Source organism: Camarhynchus parvulus, chromosome 4 (genome assembly GCF_901933205.1).
Source record: "Camarhynchus parvulus chromosome 4, STF_HiC, whole genome shotgun sequence".
NCBI classification, from domain to species: Eukaryota; Metazoa; Chordata; class Aves; order Passeriformes; family Thraupidae; genus Camarhynchus; species Camarhynchus parvulus.
In genome coordinates, this window is record NC_044574.1 from 63,846,435 (window position 1) to 63,864,034 (window position 17,600).

The 17,600-nt window shown below is 38.8% G+C and overlaps 1 protein-coding gene across 2 annotated transcripts; it reads left to right on the top strand.

The window, feature by feature from the left end:
• Positions 1–688: 688 nt before the first annotated feature.
• On the top strand, positions 689–16,845 carry MYOZ2 (myozenin 2). Of its 2 annotated transcripts, XM_030947597.1 has the most exons (6): positions 689–851; positions 1,402–1,505; positions 6,527–6,696; positions 8,115–8,244; positions 9,593–9,776; positions 16,417–16,845. In XM_030947597.1, exons 2-6 carry the CDS (start codon positions 1,430–1,432, stop codon positions 16,646–16,648), a joined length of 792 nt encoding a protein of 263 aa, XP_030803457.1. In that variant the 5' UTR covers positions 689–851; positions 1,402–1,429; the 3' UTR covers positions 16,649–16,845. The 2 variants fall into 2 exon arrangements, with proteins under 2 accessions (XP_030803457.1, XP_030803459.1); XM_030947599.1 differs by lacking the exon at positions 1,402–1,505 and having other exon boundaries at positions 716–851.
• The last annotated feature ends 755 nt before the right edge of the window (positions 16,846–17,600 follow it).

Consider the following 17,600-nt stretch of genomic DNA (forward strand, 5'->3'; position numbering starts at 1 on the left):
GGAGGGCAAGGGGGGAATGTTCTCTTGCGCCGCCGTTTTATCCTGTCCAAAGTTTGTTGCTGTCCGGAAATATCTGCGCACTACAAATCACACATTTCTTTGATAAACTGACACAACACTATCCTGGAATGCTGGATATTAGTGAGCTTCAAATTGCTGAAGGTTTTTTGTCCCCAGTGCTCAAAGACAGTGAAGGGATTTTGAGTAACAGTTTGCGAGGCGTGTGCTTGTTGAGCAATTACTCCCTAGCACGTACAATGCTGAAGAAAATCTCATTTCTTTTGCAGAGCAGCCTCTGTATATCAGCCATCTGCCACTGAATTCAGCCATCAGCCCCTACAGGAGCAGGGTTTCATCTTTCACTGAAGGATTAGCCCATGCCATTCTCATCTGCTATAGTCCTGCCTATCTATACACTTAACACCTTCTTTTTAAATGTCTCCTTCCTGATTATAACACACAGGTTATAATTCTCAGGGGTGATGAGAAGGTGAGGAGATGACCTGTACATCAGGGGGGGCATTCCACCAAATTTTCAATAAGCTCTGAAAGGGACATAACCTCTCTTTGTTGTGGGTGCAGTTGAATCTTTTCTGTTCTCTTCTTTTGCCAGGAAGATATGAGTGGCTGGAGTGTTTGGTTCTATATATAACTGGTTGATGTCAGCTGGATGCCAACCCCTTTGGAGAGGATCAGCCCCCCAGTTTGTCTCAGTACTAGGTACCATGCAGATCCCAGCACAAGGGTACAAACCATCCAGGACCAGGCAGGTCATCCCCATGCATAACTAACTTCTGAAGCCTCAGCTAAAGGGTTGACATCGCTTTTTATCTGCACAACAAAACAGTAGGGTAAGTGTATTGTTTCCTGAAATGTTTTGACATTGTCTGTCCTACAAAATGTCATATACAAGACATTTATGTAACCTCTTGACTCTGCAACTTAACAGATGTTTATATTTTTACTTAATCAGAAATGCACCTTCTTTAAAGATGCCAGAGGAACTAGTTTCATTCCTCAGATTCTTTATTAGATTAAGAAATTTCAAAATGTAACATTTCTGAAAACATAAACCAAGATGTAAATTAAAATTAGTTAGGAATTTACATCTTAAGGTATAGCAAGTAGATGTGAGAAGGCTTATACCACTGACACTAATTTTTTGCTGAAGAATTTATGTAACCAACTCAAAGTCCATTCCTTTGAATCTTCTATCCATCAAAACATGTCCTAACATCTGTCTGCAAGCAAGAACTGCCAGTGCATTTTGCAGTGCAGTATTTCTCAGTCAGAAACCCCTGACTTCACTGCTCAGCCATTCTAAACAGGCTATTGGAAATGAAAGTTGGCCAAACTCTGTGCGCTGGCTCAACAATATAAAAACGTGTTGTTTTTTTGCAGCAAGGAAAAGTCGTATCAGAAAATCACAATGTTATCTGATTCTGCCCTGGCCAAAGAGAGGAAAGAGCAAGCATCAGCCATTATGGATGAAATACACAGAAATGGTATAGGACTGAACCCAGCTTACTGCATATGCAATGTCCTCTAGCCCTCCCTAATACATTTTTTAATCACAGAGTTTAACTCTCTTACAGCTTTATCTCTGGGTGTTTTGCCATAAATAATCTTGTGGGAGTATCATGCTGCCTATGGTAACTAATCCTTTTGTAGTTGCCTCTTTTCATTTGAGAGCTATTTTCAGATGAACAACTGCTGTGGAGGAATGAAGTAATCTAGCAGCTGATGTACATTCTGCTAGGATAGCCTTTCAGAACATTATTTGGGGTTAATAACATGACTTCATTCCACATTAAAAGGCTATCATCTAAGAAACATAACGATCTGTACCCTCTTGATTTGTTAGGGTTTTTTTGCTCTGTTTCACTCTGCTTTTTATATAAATGATTAAAAAAATTTGAAACAAATGTTCACATCTCCATTCCTCTCAGATCTTGTCTTTGTAACTAACACATTTTACTAGCATTTGGCATTCTCTCTAATGCACAGCCACCAAATAATCTTATTTGACAGAAATTTTATTTCTCTGTAGTTGCACTGATGAAAATGCAGGCACTTTTTGGAAGGTTGTTTGATTTTCTAAAAAGATTCTTGAAGTTATTCTTCTAGCATGACACCTTAAGAAGCAATTAACTCCAGTGGGAATACAAATCTGCTTGGCTTTCATTAGGCATGTGCTGGATGCTTTTGGAGAGCCTTCCAATCCTGCTCATGAAGACTGTTTTACCATCTAGATAAAAGATCAATTTTCTAAAAGTGATAAGCACCCCTCAAGCCTAGCTGCAACCACAGGGAGCTGCATTAATATTTAGAATTTATGAAAGTTATACCACTTTCATGGGATGAAATATCGAACATGGAATTCCAGTTTTGAAAATCTTTCCAGTGGGCTTTTGTTTCAAAAGCCTTGTGGATGGTTTCTGCACTCACTTGAAGACCATTGTGATTACATGAAGAATAGGGTGGGGGACTTAAGAATTTTTAGAACAAGAAGCTACAAGTTTGCCTGGTTCTACTCCTTCTGATATTTCCAGAGGGTTTTTTTTCCCTGAAGTTTCTATTCCTAAAGAAATACCTCTTTCCTGTTTCAATTCTTCACTGAATATGCACTCAAATCTGCAAGCCAGTCTGTCCTTCCAGATTTCATTACAACCCCATTTTTTTTGGTATTGTAAACCCAAGCACTACATGTGCCTGAAATAGCCTGTAAGCTCTTCAGGGCAAAAGGAAAAAAAAGTCTTTCATATGTTTGTTTGGAACCAGGCATTTCACATGGTAAATGTTGCTACTATTCATAGCAATACTAATAAATGTAGCATACAGCCCTTGAAATCATTGGCGTATTTGGATAATCTGTGCTGATGCTTAACATTTGCCTCACATAATCTTCCCTTTTATTATTTACGTATTATCAGATTTGCTGTCAAGATTCATACTCATAGTTATGGCAGCTTATCCTGCAAGATATGCTGTGATATGTGGCCACTGAAGGCAATTCTAACTCTTAGTAAAATTCTATTTTTACCTCTTCTTCGGGTGCTTGAGATATTTATATGTTAATAAAAAATGAAAGTCCATGAATTGGGTGTGATAAGAGACTGAAATTTATAACTGTACAAGTTCAGTGAAGCCAGATACAAAAGAGAAGGATAACCAAAGCTGTAGTGACACAAAATATAAGCCAGTTTTTTGGGACCAAATCTCAACAAGCCTTGGAAAAACCAAGGAGAAATACACTATTTAATTGACTAGATTCAGCTTAACTAATTTTTGACATTTTGTTTTGCTCTGAATTGTTAATTCAATGAGCTTAATTTGAGATCTAGAAGGTGAACTGCTGTCTCTCTGGGCTTGGAATCACTATTCCTAATGACAATCCTGCAACTGGTGATTACATCAAAACTAAATGTGCAGTTCCAGCCAGTCTCCCAGCCCTGTGAAACTCTCCACTGGCAGCACAGGTACACAACAACAGAAGGCTCTGTACCATAAACCCTAGCACCTTGGAATGGTCTAAGAATTCCTACTCCACTTTTGTTTCAGACCCTTTTTATTATATTGCTTTCAGGTAAACAGTGACTCTCCACCTCCTTGTTAAAAGACATTCATAGTAGAAAGAGTTGTTGGTAGACTCCAAAACCAGCCAAGATTTTTGCCAGTGTCTGAGATCACCAATCTCTGGGCAAGACTGGTGAAGACTGAAAGTCCACCTCTGCTGTTGGCTTGTGGGACATGCCTTTGTCCTATTTTTTAGAGAAAGTGGACACACCATAAAATGCTGTAGGAATAGACGCCAACTGTAAACCTTCTTACAGTCTCAAAGAGGAACTGCATGAGTAAATCGGTGAGTGCATATAGTGACTTCCTCAAGCCCAGGATTTGTCACTGGCAGACTTGGACCACTAAGAACATTTCTAAGACTACTTGATAAACTGGGATGCACATAAATACATATATTTAAGGAAGCCCTTGGAGTTCACCACTTAAATCCCGCATCCAGTTCTATATCACTTCTTAAATGCTTTCTTCAGTATCTACATGATTAACTGTCTTTCCTGATAGAGTTAAAAGACCTTATTTCTGATACTACGACAAACACACTTTCTAATATTTGTCATTAAAGTTTATAGTCCAGATTAAGGTATTTAGAAGATTGTAAACTGAAGGATTAAAGGAATATTAGGTAGTGAATGCAGGAGGGACTATATAAATCATATTTAAATACAATCTGCTGTCATTTTAAGCACAGGACAAGAAGGACTTGGCAGGAGCAAATTAAAGAAAGGAAGCTAAAAGGTTAAGATTAGGATTAAACTATGAATTAAACTTTCAATATTATTTTTCCATGTCCATCTAAGACATTAATGTTTTCTTTCTATCACCCCCTAAATGTCCTCCTTCTCTCATTCTCCATCACCTTATCTGCACTGACACTGAAACTATCCCTAGACACATCATAAAGCTAGACAGATGATTAGATTTTAGTTGGCAAGGAATTCAAATGAACTTTACACTTATGATTTTGGGATGCTGCCTGGATACACAAGAGTACACAACTGTGGGTTACAAAGTAGCTTGGAGCCTTCAGTTAACATTAACAAGAACAGTGTGTATGTAAGGGAACAGCAAGGCCCAAAATAGATAACACCCAGAGTGTCCCAGAAGAATCCCAAGTGCTTTGGACAGAGCTCTGCAGTTGCCTTGGCTCCCTGGTCTCTGAGGATGTTCAAGCTCCCCATTCTGTGTACAAACAACAAAAGCTTTTCTATGTGAAAGCGTTGCTGAATTGTGGGGTCAATTTCTTTCTTCTTGCTAATATAAAACCATCCAGCAGTCTCTACCCCTGCAGTTATTTTGAGAAACAATAAAATCAAAATATGACTTGAGGTCTAAATTTCAGGCCCTGGGCCAATAACCAGTACAGTTATCTCCATGTCAGAGCCAAAATCCCACCACTATCAGCCACTGATAGGGATACACTGGGCACGCTGAGTCTTTTTCTCCCATGTTAAGAACGCTCTGTTTTGTAACTAGCTCTTAAATAACAGGAGGTTGTTAGGATTCTTTGCACACACTATTTTTAAAGCAGAAGTGCACAATCCAGCTCATGATCCAGTTAACTTGCTCTTGTTCCACTGAAATCCACTGCAAGCGTTCAGTTGAAATTGGTATGGACAGAAATGGATCAACAGGGGTGCGCTCCAGGGCCCATCTACTTGTTTGATTTACTACGTGGAAAACTCTTGTCCATCCAGCTTCAGCTAAATATTTAATATATCTGTCTCCATTAAGTTTTCCTAAATGTCAGCACATCACATTGTTTTCCCAACATAAAGTTACTAGGAGACACATGCCAGGCTGAACATGCCATTTACTAAAAACAAAACCCTTCATGTGCAATACTGACTTTGGCATTAGGCACCTTCTGCAGCTAATTAAATCATAATGTTAATTTCAAATCAGCCCTCCTGTCTGCTTACTCTGCTAGCAGGATACATATTATGTATAATTTGTCCTCATTTCATTTTATTGTATTAAAATACATGTCAAAGTTCAGAATTTTAAATCCTGAAGACCATAAGAATATGTGAAACGTAAAATGTCTTATTATTGTTATATTTCTTAAATTCTGCAATGCTGTAAGCAAAAATTAATAACTAGAAAATAGTTTATTCAGCGTTTAGGTTTCTGCGTTCTAAAGTTTAAGTTTTGTCTCTAGGTTGAGGACATTCAGTGAGAGTTCAGTCACTAAGCAATAGCTTGCTTGGTGCCAGCAGCATCCCAGCTTCCAGAACACCATCATGAACATGACCATAGGAATTCTGACATTCAGAATTCTCCTGATTGATCCCGATTGATCTCCCTTACCTTGCTTATGCATCTTCCTTTTCAAATTCCACAGGATGTGAATAAAGACATAGAAGAAATTTTCCCCAAGTAGTGAATAAATATGCATCCAGTATTTCAGTTTCCCCTTAAAGAGAATAAAACCCAAAAGGCCCTAAATGAATCAATTTCTAGAAGCATGTTATAATTCTTTGTTAGGACTCATTTCCACACCTTGAGCTTTATTTTGAGAGTCAGTCTAAAAATAACATTTAATAGAAACCATTAGATGTGTTTAAAGGGGATTATCTCTTATCTATCCAATGGAGGACACAGAAAGTTAACCAAAGGTTTGATCTGGGAACCTGGGATCAGAAGGAATTTTGTTCCCAGTTTTAGCAGAAGCCTGTTTTTACTAGCCTGCTATTAATATAATGTGTAGGACACTATAGACCTGGTCTAATTTGGAGCTTGAGGTGCTTATCATCTTTGAGAATACAGGTCTGTGGTGTTCAATAATCTCCAAAAATCAGGAAGAAGGCTTAATTTCACTAACACCATGTGACACTGTGCTATGTGTTAGCTAAATATGCATGAAGAAGTTGCTGGATTTCAGGGGCAGAGCATGAAATATCAGACATTTAAGACAAAGAGAGGTTTGTACTTACCCATGGCATTGCAGTCTCACCCACCCTGAACCTTGGGAAAAAGGTCAGCACGCCCAGAGATATCATGGTGGAGGAGCTGTCGACACTCAGCAACAGAGGGGCCAGGCTCTTCAAGCGCCGCCAGCGGAGATCTGACAAATACACATATGAAAATTATCATTATGTGGCAAACAAGCCAAGAAATGTGAGTATTTTGTAATGGCTTCTTGGTGATTCTACATCAGATTCCTTTGGTGCTCATGATATGCATTGTGGATGATTTACTTGTAGTTTCAGGAAAAATAAAAGCAAAATCCTAGAATGAGGCTAAGAAAAAATGAGCCAATTGTATTTTACTAAATGAGATCCTATAGACAAGAAAATAAATTTACATTTATTTTCATATGGTATAGATATTTCCAATGTCTTTGATCACTTGCACAACAGAAGTTAAGTTACACTGGGATAAAATGAGATCCAGTTTGAGCTTTGATTAATCTGCCTTTTTAAAATAAAGCTGCACAAAAGAAATCCCATATAAAAAATCTGAATAACTCCACTGAGCACCCAAGGCTATTATTAAACACTATCATTTAAAAGCCCATCTATTAATACTGTCCCCCCATTTCTCCCTCTACTGAGTATTAGAAGCTACACAGATAAATTCTGAGCACACCATCAATCTTGTCAGAGTTCTGTATGCAATTCCATGATTTTGCTACAGTCTGACAGATCCATTTCCCTCTAGTCCATTTTTTCCCCCCAAAACCACAGAATACACTTGGTTTACAGTCAATATGACATTCCAACACATGAAAAAATGATGCCTCTGGCTCCTGTTCCCTCCCCTAAGTGTCTATTTAGCACCGCTGGTGGTGTCTACATCATCTTTAGGGTTCTGCCTGCCAAAGTTAATCTTCTTAACCTACTTCAAGATGACTAGAAAACATTCTGCCTTGATCTTTTTTGTTGTTACTTCACGTTTAAAGAAGTATTATTTGTTTGCTTTCCTATTCAAGAAATTCTTACTCTAAACCAGTCTATATTTAAATTGCTTTTAGCCTATGTGTCATGGCTAAAATAAGATGCTGACTTCTTATGAGACTCTAATTCTATATTTATGCAACAATGATTAAGCCTTCAGATGTTTCCTTAGAACTGATATCCCAATAGGAGGGTGGAAAATAACAGCATATCATGAATCTCCAGAAAGTGACCTGCACTGAAGTTGTTATTTCTACTACAAATAAAGGAAAAGACAATCCCAAACAAAAGCAGTTCAACAAATGCAGCAAATTTTCAACTGATATGGGAAGAGACGCTTTGAAGAATCAATGCTTTGAAACTCAAATGGCTCAAACTTGCCAAATTTCCTGACCCTTTGGGTAGCATGGGTGCTCTGTCTGGCACAGAACAGCTTCTAGCGTCTAGTGACCAAAAATGCTCATTTTTGGTTACTTAGACAATGTAAAGAGTGAAGGGAATACTTTACCAAACAGCAGCACAGTGTGCTTTAGTATTGTGCACGTTGGAAATCAGATCTGGGCTGTAAATCAGAGCACTGGTGCAGCCTCCCCAGAGAATGCCATGCCTGAAGTTCTACTTTCTTCTGTCTGAACACAGCGTGGAGAGCCCATCCAGAGTGTCAGAATGGATGGCCTCAGTGCGGAAGGAATCCCCCAGCATGCCCCAATGACACCTCCCAACACACCTGACCCCCGGAGCCCTCCACACCCTGACAACATTGCCCCAGGTAACGTGGGAGTCTGCAGACACTGACTACACTCAGCCTCATTGCACAGCAAAGAAATGACCACTAAGGCAGTATCTCCAATAGGAAGATAATGGACTAATATTAAAATACACACATTTGAGTCAGGTAACTAATCAGAACTTCTCCCAGAAATATAAAGGGATGCTCTTAGTTGCTTGTGTTCATTTTTAAAAGATCTGATATACCCTTTGTGCTACTTCTCTCTAAACTGAAAACATAACTTAATATGAAGAGAGGCTGCTCCTACATATACAGGTCTTTAAAACACTGAGAAAGAGATCCTTTGATTTAAAACCACGTTAATATATTGATTTATCTTTGTCAAACCATTGTTTCCAACATGCAACACCCTGCTCAACAGTCAGCAAGCTATCCATTGTAGTTTAATTATCCATAAATGTAAATCTGAAGCCACTAAATTTTGCTGGAACCCTTTAGAGAAGAGTAACTTTGAAAGGAATTTGCCTCTGGCTGCATAAACTGTTCTTTTTTAAATCCTTAACTGTGAGGGTACTGTTGGCTTTATTTAAAGGAGTGAGTTACAAGAAGGCTTTATTTCGTATTCTTTAAAGACTAGAGAAGGCTAATTTGTTTTAATTAATTTATTCAGTGATATAGCCCTTCTTCCTGTTTATGAATTATCCATGAGCAGACCATGGTTTTTACAAATTCATTCTTTGTTCAGAATTACTCAATGCATGTTTTGTGCAGACCTTTTCCAGTCCATGTAAACTAGGTCAGTCCTGCTCTGCTGGTGTCTACTGAGGCTCTGTGCATCCTTTGGCCAAACACAATGCAAACAGAGGTAATTTCCATTGCTAAGACATGATAGAAATCTTCAAGCCTTTCTCTAGGCAAAAAAGATCTGGTCAAAATAGACATTAAGCCACAGGGAGGTTTAAGCTTATAGAATGAATCAGCATTCATTTAGAGATGTAGATGTACTTGTGGAAAATTTCACTCAAAGAGGTAGAATTATCTTACTTTTAATCAACAGTCTGGTTTTAAAATCTTTTTGTTAATTTAGCCTAAGGACTCTCTGGTTTCAAACAAATACTTACAATAGAAGCAAATTTATAAAAATATCAAAATAAACAGCCTCAAAAGAAGTTGGAATACTTTGGAGGAATTATCTGTCTAAAAAAGCTACAAATTTGCCCTGCCTGGTCTCTATTTCTGTGTAGCTCTAGCCTGGTGACTTGGCCCAATTGTTAATTTTAACTCACTGAGAAGTTCTGCTGTGTTAGTTCCTGCTTGCACAGGATGGTGCAAGGAAGTGGAAAACAAAAAGAATCATTATAATCATTTTACCTTGACCACATTGCAGGATATTCTGGACCACTGAAAGAAATTCCTCCTGAAAAGTTCAACACTACAGCTGTGCCAAAGTATTACCAGTCTCCCTGGATAGAAGCCATTAGGGATGATCCAGAACTGCTGGAAGCTTTATATCCTAAACTTTTTGCACCTGAAGCAAAGCCAGAACTGCCTGACTACAGGAGCTTTAACAGGTAATCCTAAATGAACACAGAATTTTACTGACCTGAGGAAAATTACTATGAAATAAAATGCTTCTACCAGCTTTAAAAACCCTACCACCCGTGTTTGCAAGTGTATGCATAAACATGAACACACACAGAGATTACAAGTGGTAAACAAGAGCGCTAAGGAGCAAATTAGTCTATCTCTAAAGTATGGACCCCAATTCAAACTCTAGAACTAGGAACAGAAGTTAAACTGCTAAAAATATTGAAAGAAAGAAAGTATCAGAATACAGTGGCCAGAGAAGTTGTGGATGCCCATTGCTGGAGATGTTCAAGGCCAGGCTGCATGGAGCTCTCAGCAGCCTGGTCTAGTGAAAGGTCCCCCTGCCCATGACAGGTGGGGTGGAACTAAATCATCTTTAAGGGCCCTTACAACCCAAACCACTCTATGATTCTGTGATTCAGTGTACTCAATTAATGGGAAACATGAGCTTCAAATTCCTTTCAGGGTGCCTGTTGTTGACTTCAGTAAGCATGGTATTGTCAGATCTCTCGGTCAGAACTTTGTTTCTAAGTTGTATAATGCAAAGTACTCTTCTTCTATTTCTTTTTTTAATACAACTCACATGGCTTTGTTTTAGGCAACGATGGTGCAATGAACTTTATCCCACAACCAATCCCTCACACTAAATAACTAGAAGATTTCCCTGTTATTGCAGAATAACATTTTTTATATATTTGACAACCTTAAGCAACACATTAACAGCTTAGACATTGTTTTACCTACACAGTAACTAGTGTATCATGGCTTTCAGTAGAACTAGATATATGGACAACACTGGGTTTTTAAAGCTTGAAAGCAAATTCTTACTCATGTCTTTTGCTTTCTTTCATTCTATTTACGCTATTTTTATTTATTGAAGTAATGGACAACCCTCCTGAGTTCCAGACAGCTGATCCAAACCAAAACCCCTACTCAAAAGGCCAGACAGCAATCTATTGAAAAACAAAATTGTTCATGGAAATACATGTTGTTATTACATTGCAATAGTTCTATTGTCATTACATCACAAAGGTTCCACATTGCTAGAGTTGCATACTTGATGTTTCTCATAGGCAGCTCCTCTAAGCACTGACTCTTCCTTCTTCTCACAGCAGCCAACTGACTCCAGATCCCCTCAACCAACCAACCCACTCTTTTATAACACTCTTCTTACTGGCTACAGCTGTGACCTGTTAAAGACAGGCTTGCTCCTAATCTTTAATAATTAACCCAGCTGCAACTCTTTAGGGGGTAAGATTACTTTCTATACTATCTTTATATTCTTATATTCTATCCCCCTACAAATACAAACTTAGAGAAATATACCACAAATATCACTTGTGTTCCTGTGTTGATGTGGGCCCCAACTATGACTGCAAGGACTAAAACATTACACAATTCAACATCAAAACTGGCACTGCAGACACTGCATTAGCTGTGATTTCCTAGCAGCAATATACATTGCCATGTCAATAACTGAATCTGTGTGGCACACTCCTCTCAGCAGACAAAACAGCAAATGCAAGTCAGAGAAGTGCCACAGCTGCCAACAGCTGCCAGCATCAGAACAGTAACAGCACAGTTTATGTACTGTGCTTATTGTAACCTAAAAAAAAGAAAAAGAAAAAAAAAAGAGCCCGAGAAAAAATGCTAAAGATACAAATGCATGGAGACAGAATCAGTTCTCCCTCTCACAAGAGGTGCTAGTCATTATTGTGAAGGAGAGCATCAGACAGGGCACAGAGACTCCATTAACAGGGATATCTGTCTTGAGATGGTGTCTGATGGCTTCTTTGTGGATTTTAAGGCTGTCTCTGTGGCCTTGTGTTCTATTAGCTGCACTCTTCACAACACTAACAATTTGGATTTCTTTCTATGTGGAGTTTCTCTGTGTATGACATGGCAGAACTGCGGCTCACTACAGTCTGAATTTCTTGAACATATGTGCATTCTTATAAGGGAAAAGTCAATACACTCTCTTGTAACTGCCACAAAACCCTAAAATTTGGCACATAATCGAGATCCAGACTGTGAAACTGGTAAAATTCAAACCAAAAAATACATAAACATAGTCCACCACAACTGTTCTTTTCATGGAAAAAACCTGATATCCAGTAGAAAAGGATACCTGGTAGCCTTAGAAAAGCTGTTACATGCTACAATCAGACTTATGTTTTCTAGCAGATTCAAAAAAAAAATTGAGAATTTGAAAAATTAAAATTCAAGATACTCATCTCTTGGAGAGGATTTCACAACCATGACTTAGATGTCTACACTCCTAAAAATGCACAGGAGAGTGTTTGATGATGGGATTTAAAACAGCACACTGCCATGCCAAGCTATCCAGCAGAAGTAGACTAGCTGGACTTCTGTGTCTAGATCCTACTAAGTCATCCTGTGCATCTAGGTCACAGCATCCTTGGCTTGCTTAGTTGCAGTCTTGAAGAGAAAGCAAATTATGCTGTATTAAACAATTAAAGTGTGATATAATGGCACGATTTTGTTATCAGTGAGGGTATCTATCTGGGCTTTCCATCCTGCTTAATCAACCAGTAAAGTGCCATTGTGCTTGTTCTCCTGCAAAGCACTGCTACAGTCACCATTAGTCAGGAGGGGTGTGGTTAGCAGCAAGTGTGAGCCATAGGATTCCCAAGGGAAATGGGCCTGGGATGCCGCCCGGTTCATTTACTGGCGTCTGTTGAAGTGGCACTCAAACTTTACAAATCATTTCAGACTCCTTTCAGCTTTCCTTGTTACACAACAAGCTGGAAAAGCAGCACAACCTGAGCAGATAGGGACGTCTGATGCGTTGGAACTGAGGCACACATTCACAGATAAAAGCACTTCAGCACTAAACAGCATCCAGATTTTTTTCCCCACTGTCCAGCGGTGAAGAGGTGACTGTGGACCCTGCAGCAGTGCAATTTTTATAACACTAAGGAATTTTTAAAAACACATAAGGAATTCATAGAGGTATTTTTTGGAGTCTAGTATTCATTTTAAGCTGCAGGGACCTTGCAGTGCTGGCAGATCACTGGAGGAAGAGCTGTGGCAGCAAATGTCAGGAGGGTTTGTGCTGGGAGGCAGGGCTGTCTGTGAGACTGGCAGCGGTGCTCTGAGAGCACAGCACTGGGCAGAGAGGAGTGGGGCTCAGAGGGGCTCTGAACACACTGTGCACACCAGGCTGCTCTTTGTCCCCCTCAGAGATAAAACCAATCTGTGCTAGCAGAGAAAAGCAGCAGAACAGACCATGCCATCTGGCTTCTCTTGGAGATTCATTCCTATTAGGATTGAGGAAGCATTTGCTAGTGGAAAAATTTCTTGTCTCTTTTATCAGTATGGAAGAACCAAGTAATGAATCTGTGGGAAAGCAGCAGGAATCTGCATTTGCTAAGGAGTTTAAAATATTACTTAAATTAGTACCTTTATTCCATCTGCTTTCTTGGAGCCGGATAAAATGTCACAGGTAGGATTATGAGTAACATACAAAGCACCACGTCTTACTCACATAGGACAAGCAAGTCAGACTAGTTCTGCCTCTCCTACCAGACAAATTCTACTCGGCTTTCTCAATTCCCAAAGACTACTCTTTCAAAAGCACTACAGGAATTCAGTCCATCTGGACCGGGCTCTGTTTTCATTGATTCATGGATCTTGAAGTCTATTATAAAATGCTAAGACCAGAGTCTCCCAGGAATTTTGGGTGCTAACCTCAAGTGACGTGATATTAGTGGGAGCTGGGTGCTTAACCAGTTCCTTAGCACCCAAATACCTCTGTGAAATTAGCATTAGCTCTTGCACTAAGATCCCATGAAGCTCTGAGCATTTTGCAGGGTCAGATTCTTTCCTCCTACATCTCGTTTTTTTGCAGAATTAATGATAAACAAAATGTTCTATGAATGATGATCCCATTTTAAAATGTGAAACTCACATTTTTTGTGATTATGTAACCAGAGGTGCTAATCTAATGCAGTTAAAACATTACTTCAGACTTTCCCAAATCATTAGCTACAAGCAGTCTCCTATGTTGAGACAATATAATATTCAATAAGAAAGACTAAGGGTAAAAAATGAAAAAGAATTCCTGTTAAAATGACAGGTAAAAATAAACATGATTGTACCTGCTTTTGTTAAATCAAGCACCTACTTTTTAGGAATATGCAAAGTGAATATTAAACAATCTGTTACACTTCCTGGCACTATTTCCTATGGCTCTGAACCAGCATTTCCGCCCTTCTGAGCAATGACTACTGGAATTTTTTAGGCATGAGATTTAGGCTTCTATACAATGAATCAGAGCTCAAGTAGCACAGTTGATGTGCACACAACAGAGGTCATTACAACACCATGTTGTCAGACAAGTTATTGCTCACAAGACCATATTTACTGCTGCTGTAAAGGAAAATCAACATCTCTTAGCCAATTACTGTACTCTCCTTTCTGTCAATCGTCATGTGCCCCTGCCTATAAGGCAGGAATGCAGAATTCTCTGAGGCCAGACTTTGTATAGCAACTATGGTGGGGGGGGCGGGTGGTATTTTGCCACAAAAGATACTTGAATTTCCAAAAAAAGCCCTCCTGTTTCTGTTATATACAGGAATATGCTCTATATAAAACACATAAGTACTACAAAAAGGATGTTCTAAACAACAGAATTGTTTTGTAAATTATAAAACGATTACAATTCTGTTTATTTTGATTATCCTTTTAATATACACACCAGTGATAATTAAACATCACAACAATGTGAGAATGTGTATCGTAATTAGGGCAGCAATTAAAACAATATTTATTATCCGGTGAGATGTAGATCACTACATTCACTCCGTGCCAATTACCAAGCAATTCTTTTCAATCAGTATCACACGGCATCCATGTTGACACTGTGACCTAGAAGACAGCTCCACAAGAAAAACTTGATACCACAGGCTCGATACCAACTTTGGATAAACAATTTCCTTTGACCTCAAAAGAGTTTAATGCCTGGACTGGCTGCTGCTGCAGCAACATCTTGTCTTATCATCATTTGAGACACATTTTCAGAGCTTAATCTAAAGCAGTGTTCTTCTCTCAGTGAGGATGCATGCCCAGAGCTTGCGTGATTTTTTATATCTCCCAGGATTGATGCTTTGGAGTTAACACCATCCCCTTCAACAAATGCTGCTCGTACCAAAATGCAGTGAATCATCCATGTAATGAGAGAGCAGCACCATTTCTTTCATGTCACAAATTCGTTTTTCTGAACTAATCTCTTCTTTTTGTGCGTGTACTTCATTCTTAGTACAAAACTTAGGGGTTTTATCCTGCTGAAAATCCTGGACAGATCTTCAAACAATCTCAGTTTAGTTTCTGTTCTCTTTTAGTTTAGTTTCTGTATTAATTTCTCTGGGCTTCTGCTAAAACACCTGGAGCCACTGGAAATATATTCCATCAGATCTTCTGTTCTGTACCACACACCAAATATACCAAGGCTGCTGAAATTCCATTTCAACAAAAATTCATTTTCCCATAAACATGCTACAACATATTTGGTTTTTGCAGAAACCAGGTGCTCTTGTGCAATTGAAAAATCTGACACTCTTCACTGGCTAGAATATATCCCAGCAAAGTTATGCAGCTGATCAAAATGCAGAGCACATACCGTAGTCTGTTTGTTTGTCCAAAGGAGGCTGGAAGAAGTGACAGGAAAACTCAAGGGTTTTTTCAGTCTGAAACCTGTATATACAGAAGATCAGGGGAGGTATTTGGAAATACTGTTGTTTTAAAGTATTTGCAAATGCATGTAACAGTCAACTCCAGTTTAGTATTCCTTATCTTCCAGTTTCTCAGGCTTACTGCCTGCAGGGAAATCTACATTCAAATAACATGAAAAATACTGGCAGAACAGTGTTTCAAGGTTTAGTTACATAAACATTTTCTTGAGAAACAAAGCTGGTGTATCAAGTCCTCACCCATCCCCTCCTTTCCAGAGCTTGTTGTCTTTGGCTGTTCCTTTCTGCTTCACTCATTAAGCTCCACTCCTCTTCACTTGTACTACTACAATTGTTCAAGCATACTGATATAAACTAGCTTGCTGAAATAATTTGGATTTTGAAGCGCTCCTCTGTTTTGAAGGGTCTTTGCTTAACCCAGATCACAGAAGTGACCCAAGTTTAGAGCACAACCCACATACATTCTAACTGGTACAACAATATGGTGCTGAAACACAGTGTAGTGGGAGGAACAAGCAGCTGAGGAGAGGAGAAAATGGGGTGAGAAGTTTCTGAACTAATTACTTGCTAGGGAGAATGTGTTGAGCTACAGTTTCAGACTTATCAACTTATCACCAACAAAATAAGTTTAGTAACTGTGACTCACCGATTACATGGTTGTCTTGTAACGTCTTTTTCTCTTGGCTTTTCCATCCATTTGCATTTTTGAAAAGGCTGCAAGCTCTATCTAAGGGTAAATTAATCAGACCTTAAAGAGAATTTCCTAGAAAAACAAACAGAATATTTTTTTTCTGAAGCTTGAAAATGTAAACAAGAAACTGGAACAAAAATCTGGTTTTTTCAGCTTCTGGGAGGGAAAGAAAACAAGTATTTTTAAAATCACATTTAACTTTTATTTCTCTGGTATCTACAGAGTTGCCACTCCCTTTGGTGGTTTTGAGAGAGCATCAAAGCTGGTTAAATTCAAGGTACCAGATTATAATATGCTGATGCTAAACGATCCCAGATTCATGATCCTTGCAAACCCTCTTGCTGCCAGAAGATCCTTCAACAGGACTCCCAAAGGATGGACATCCGAGAATATCCCAGTAGTGTTCATTCAGCCTGCGGAATCCAACCCCGTTCCAGAAACAGAGGACCTGTGAGAGAGGCTGCATCCTACATGGTACAAAATGCTCAAAGCTGCACATCCATGTATTTTTGGTCCAAATATTACTAAAAGCTACTGATAAAATTTTTCCTTGGAAGCTGGAGTATAATTAATAATGTGGGATGCAGTGGCTCTTTTCTGGAACCCGGTTTCATCTGTAAACATGAGCTAAATAAAATAACTTGGAAAATATGACAGTGATGTTTTCTATTTGTGTTTACATGTTCTTCTTTTACTTTCTGAAATATTTGCATGTCACTTAAGAGAAGGTGTACCAAGAAAAAAGAAGTGACACTACTCTCAAGGGACTTGAAAGGTACAGTAATTTAGGGAAAATAGCCAAGCAAACTCTGCACTCAATGCACCCCAAGTCCTGCTTGCTGTAGATAAGCTCTAACAATTCAACCTTCCCAAAACCTGCCTTTGGACCAAGGTAAGAATTGTGCTATTACTCCAGTGACAGCAGGTTCAGACCATTTTCCTCCTTTCTGACTCTTCCTCAGCAGTCATGATGCACATCAGTGACTGTGTCACCTGGATTTGTTTACAGAAAACTCAGTAAATTTGGCAATGTCAAGGATTACGTACTGGGATGAAAAAGTACAGAGGTATTTCCTGGATGTCTAGAATGTTTGTATTATTCACAACTAAAAAGCCCAGCAATGACTGGTTACGTCAAACACACAAAAATAGTATCATCAAGCTCTGTTACCACAAATGTTTTTCTTACTAGAAGGAAATTTCATAGACCTTTCCCTCTACATCTATACTGGGACTTAAAATCATGAGAGAGTCCTTGCTCTTGATATACTGACAGGCTCTGATATTTTATAAATATCAGTATACGTGTTTTTCAAATGTCATTTCAAAGCAGGTAGTTGGCAAAGGAAATTTTGCCATCCATTTACTTTCATTTACTCTGTCACACAATTTTCACAAATAAATGT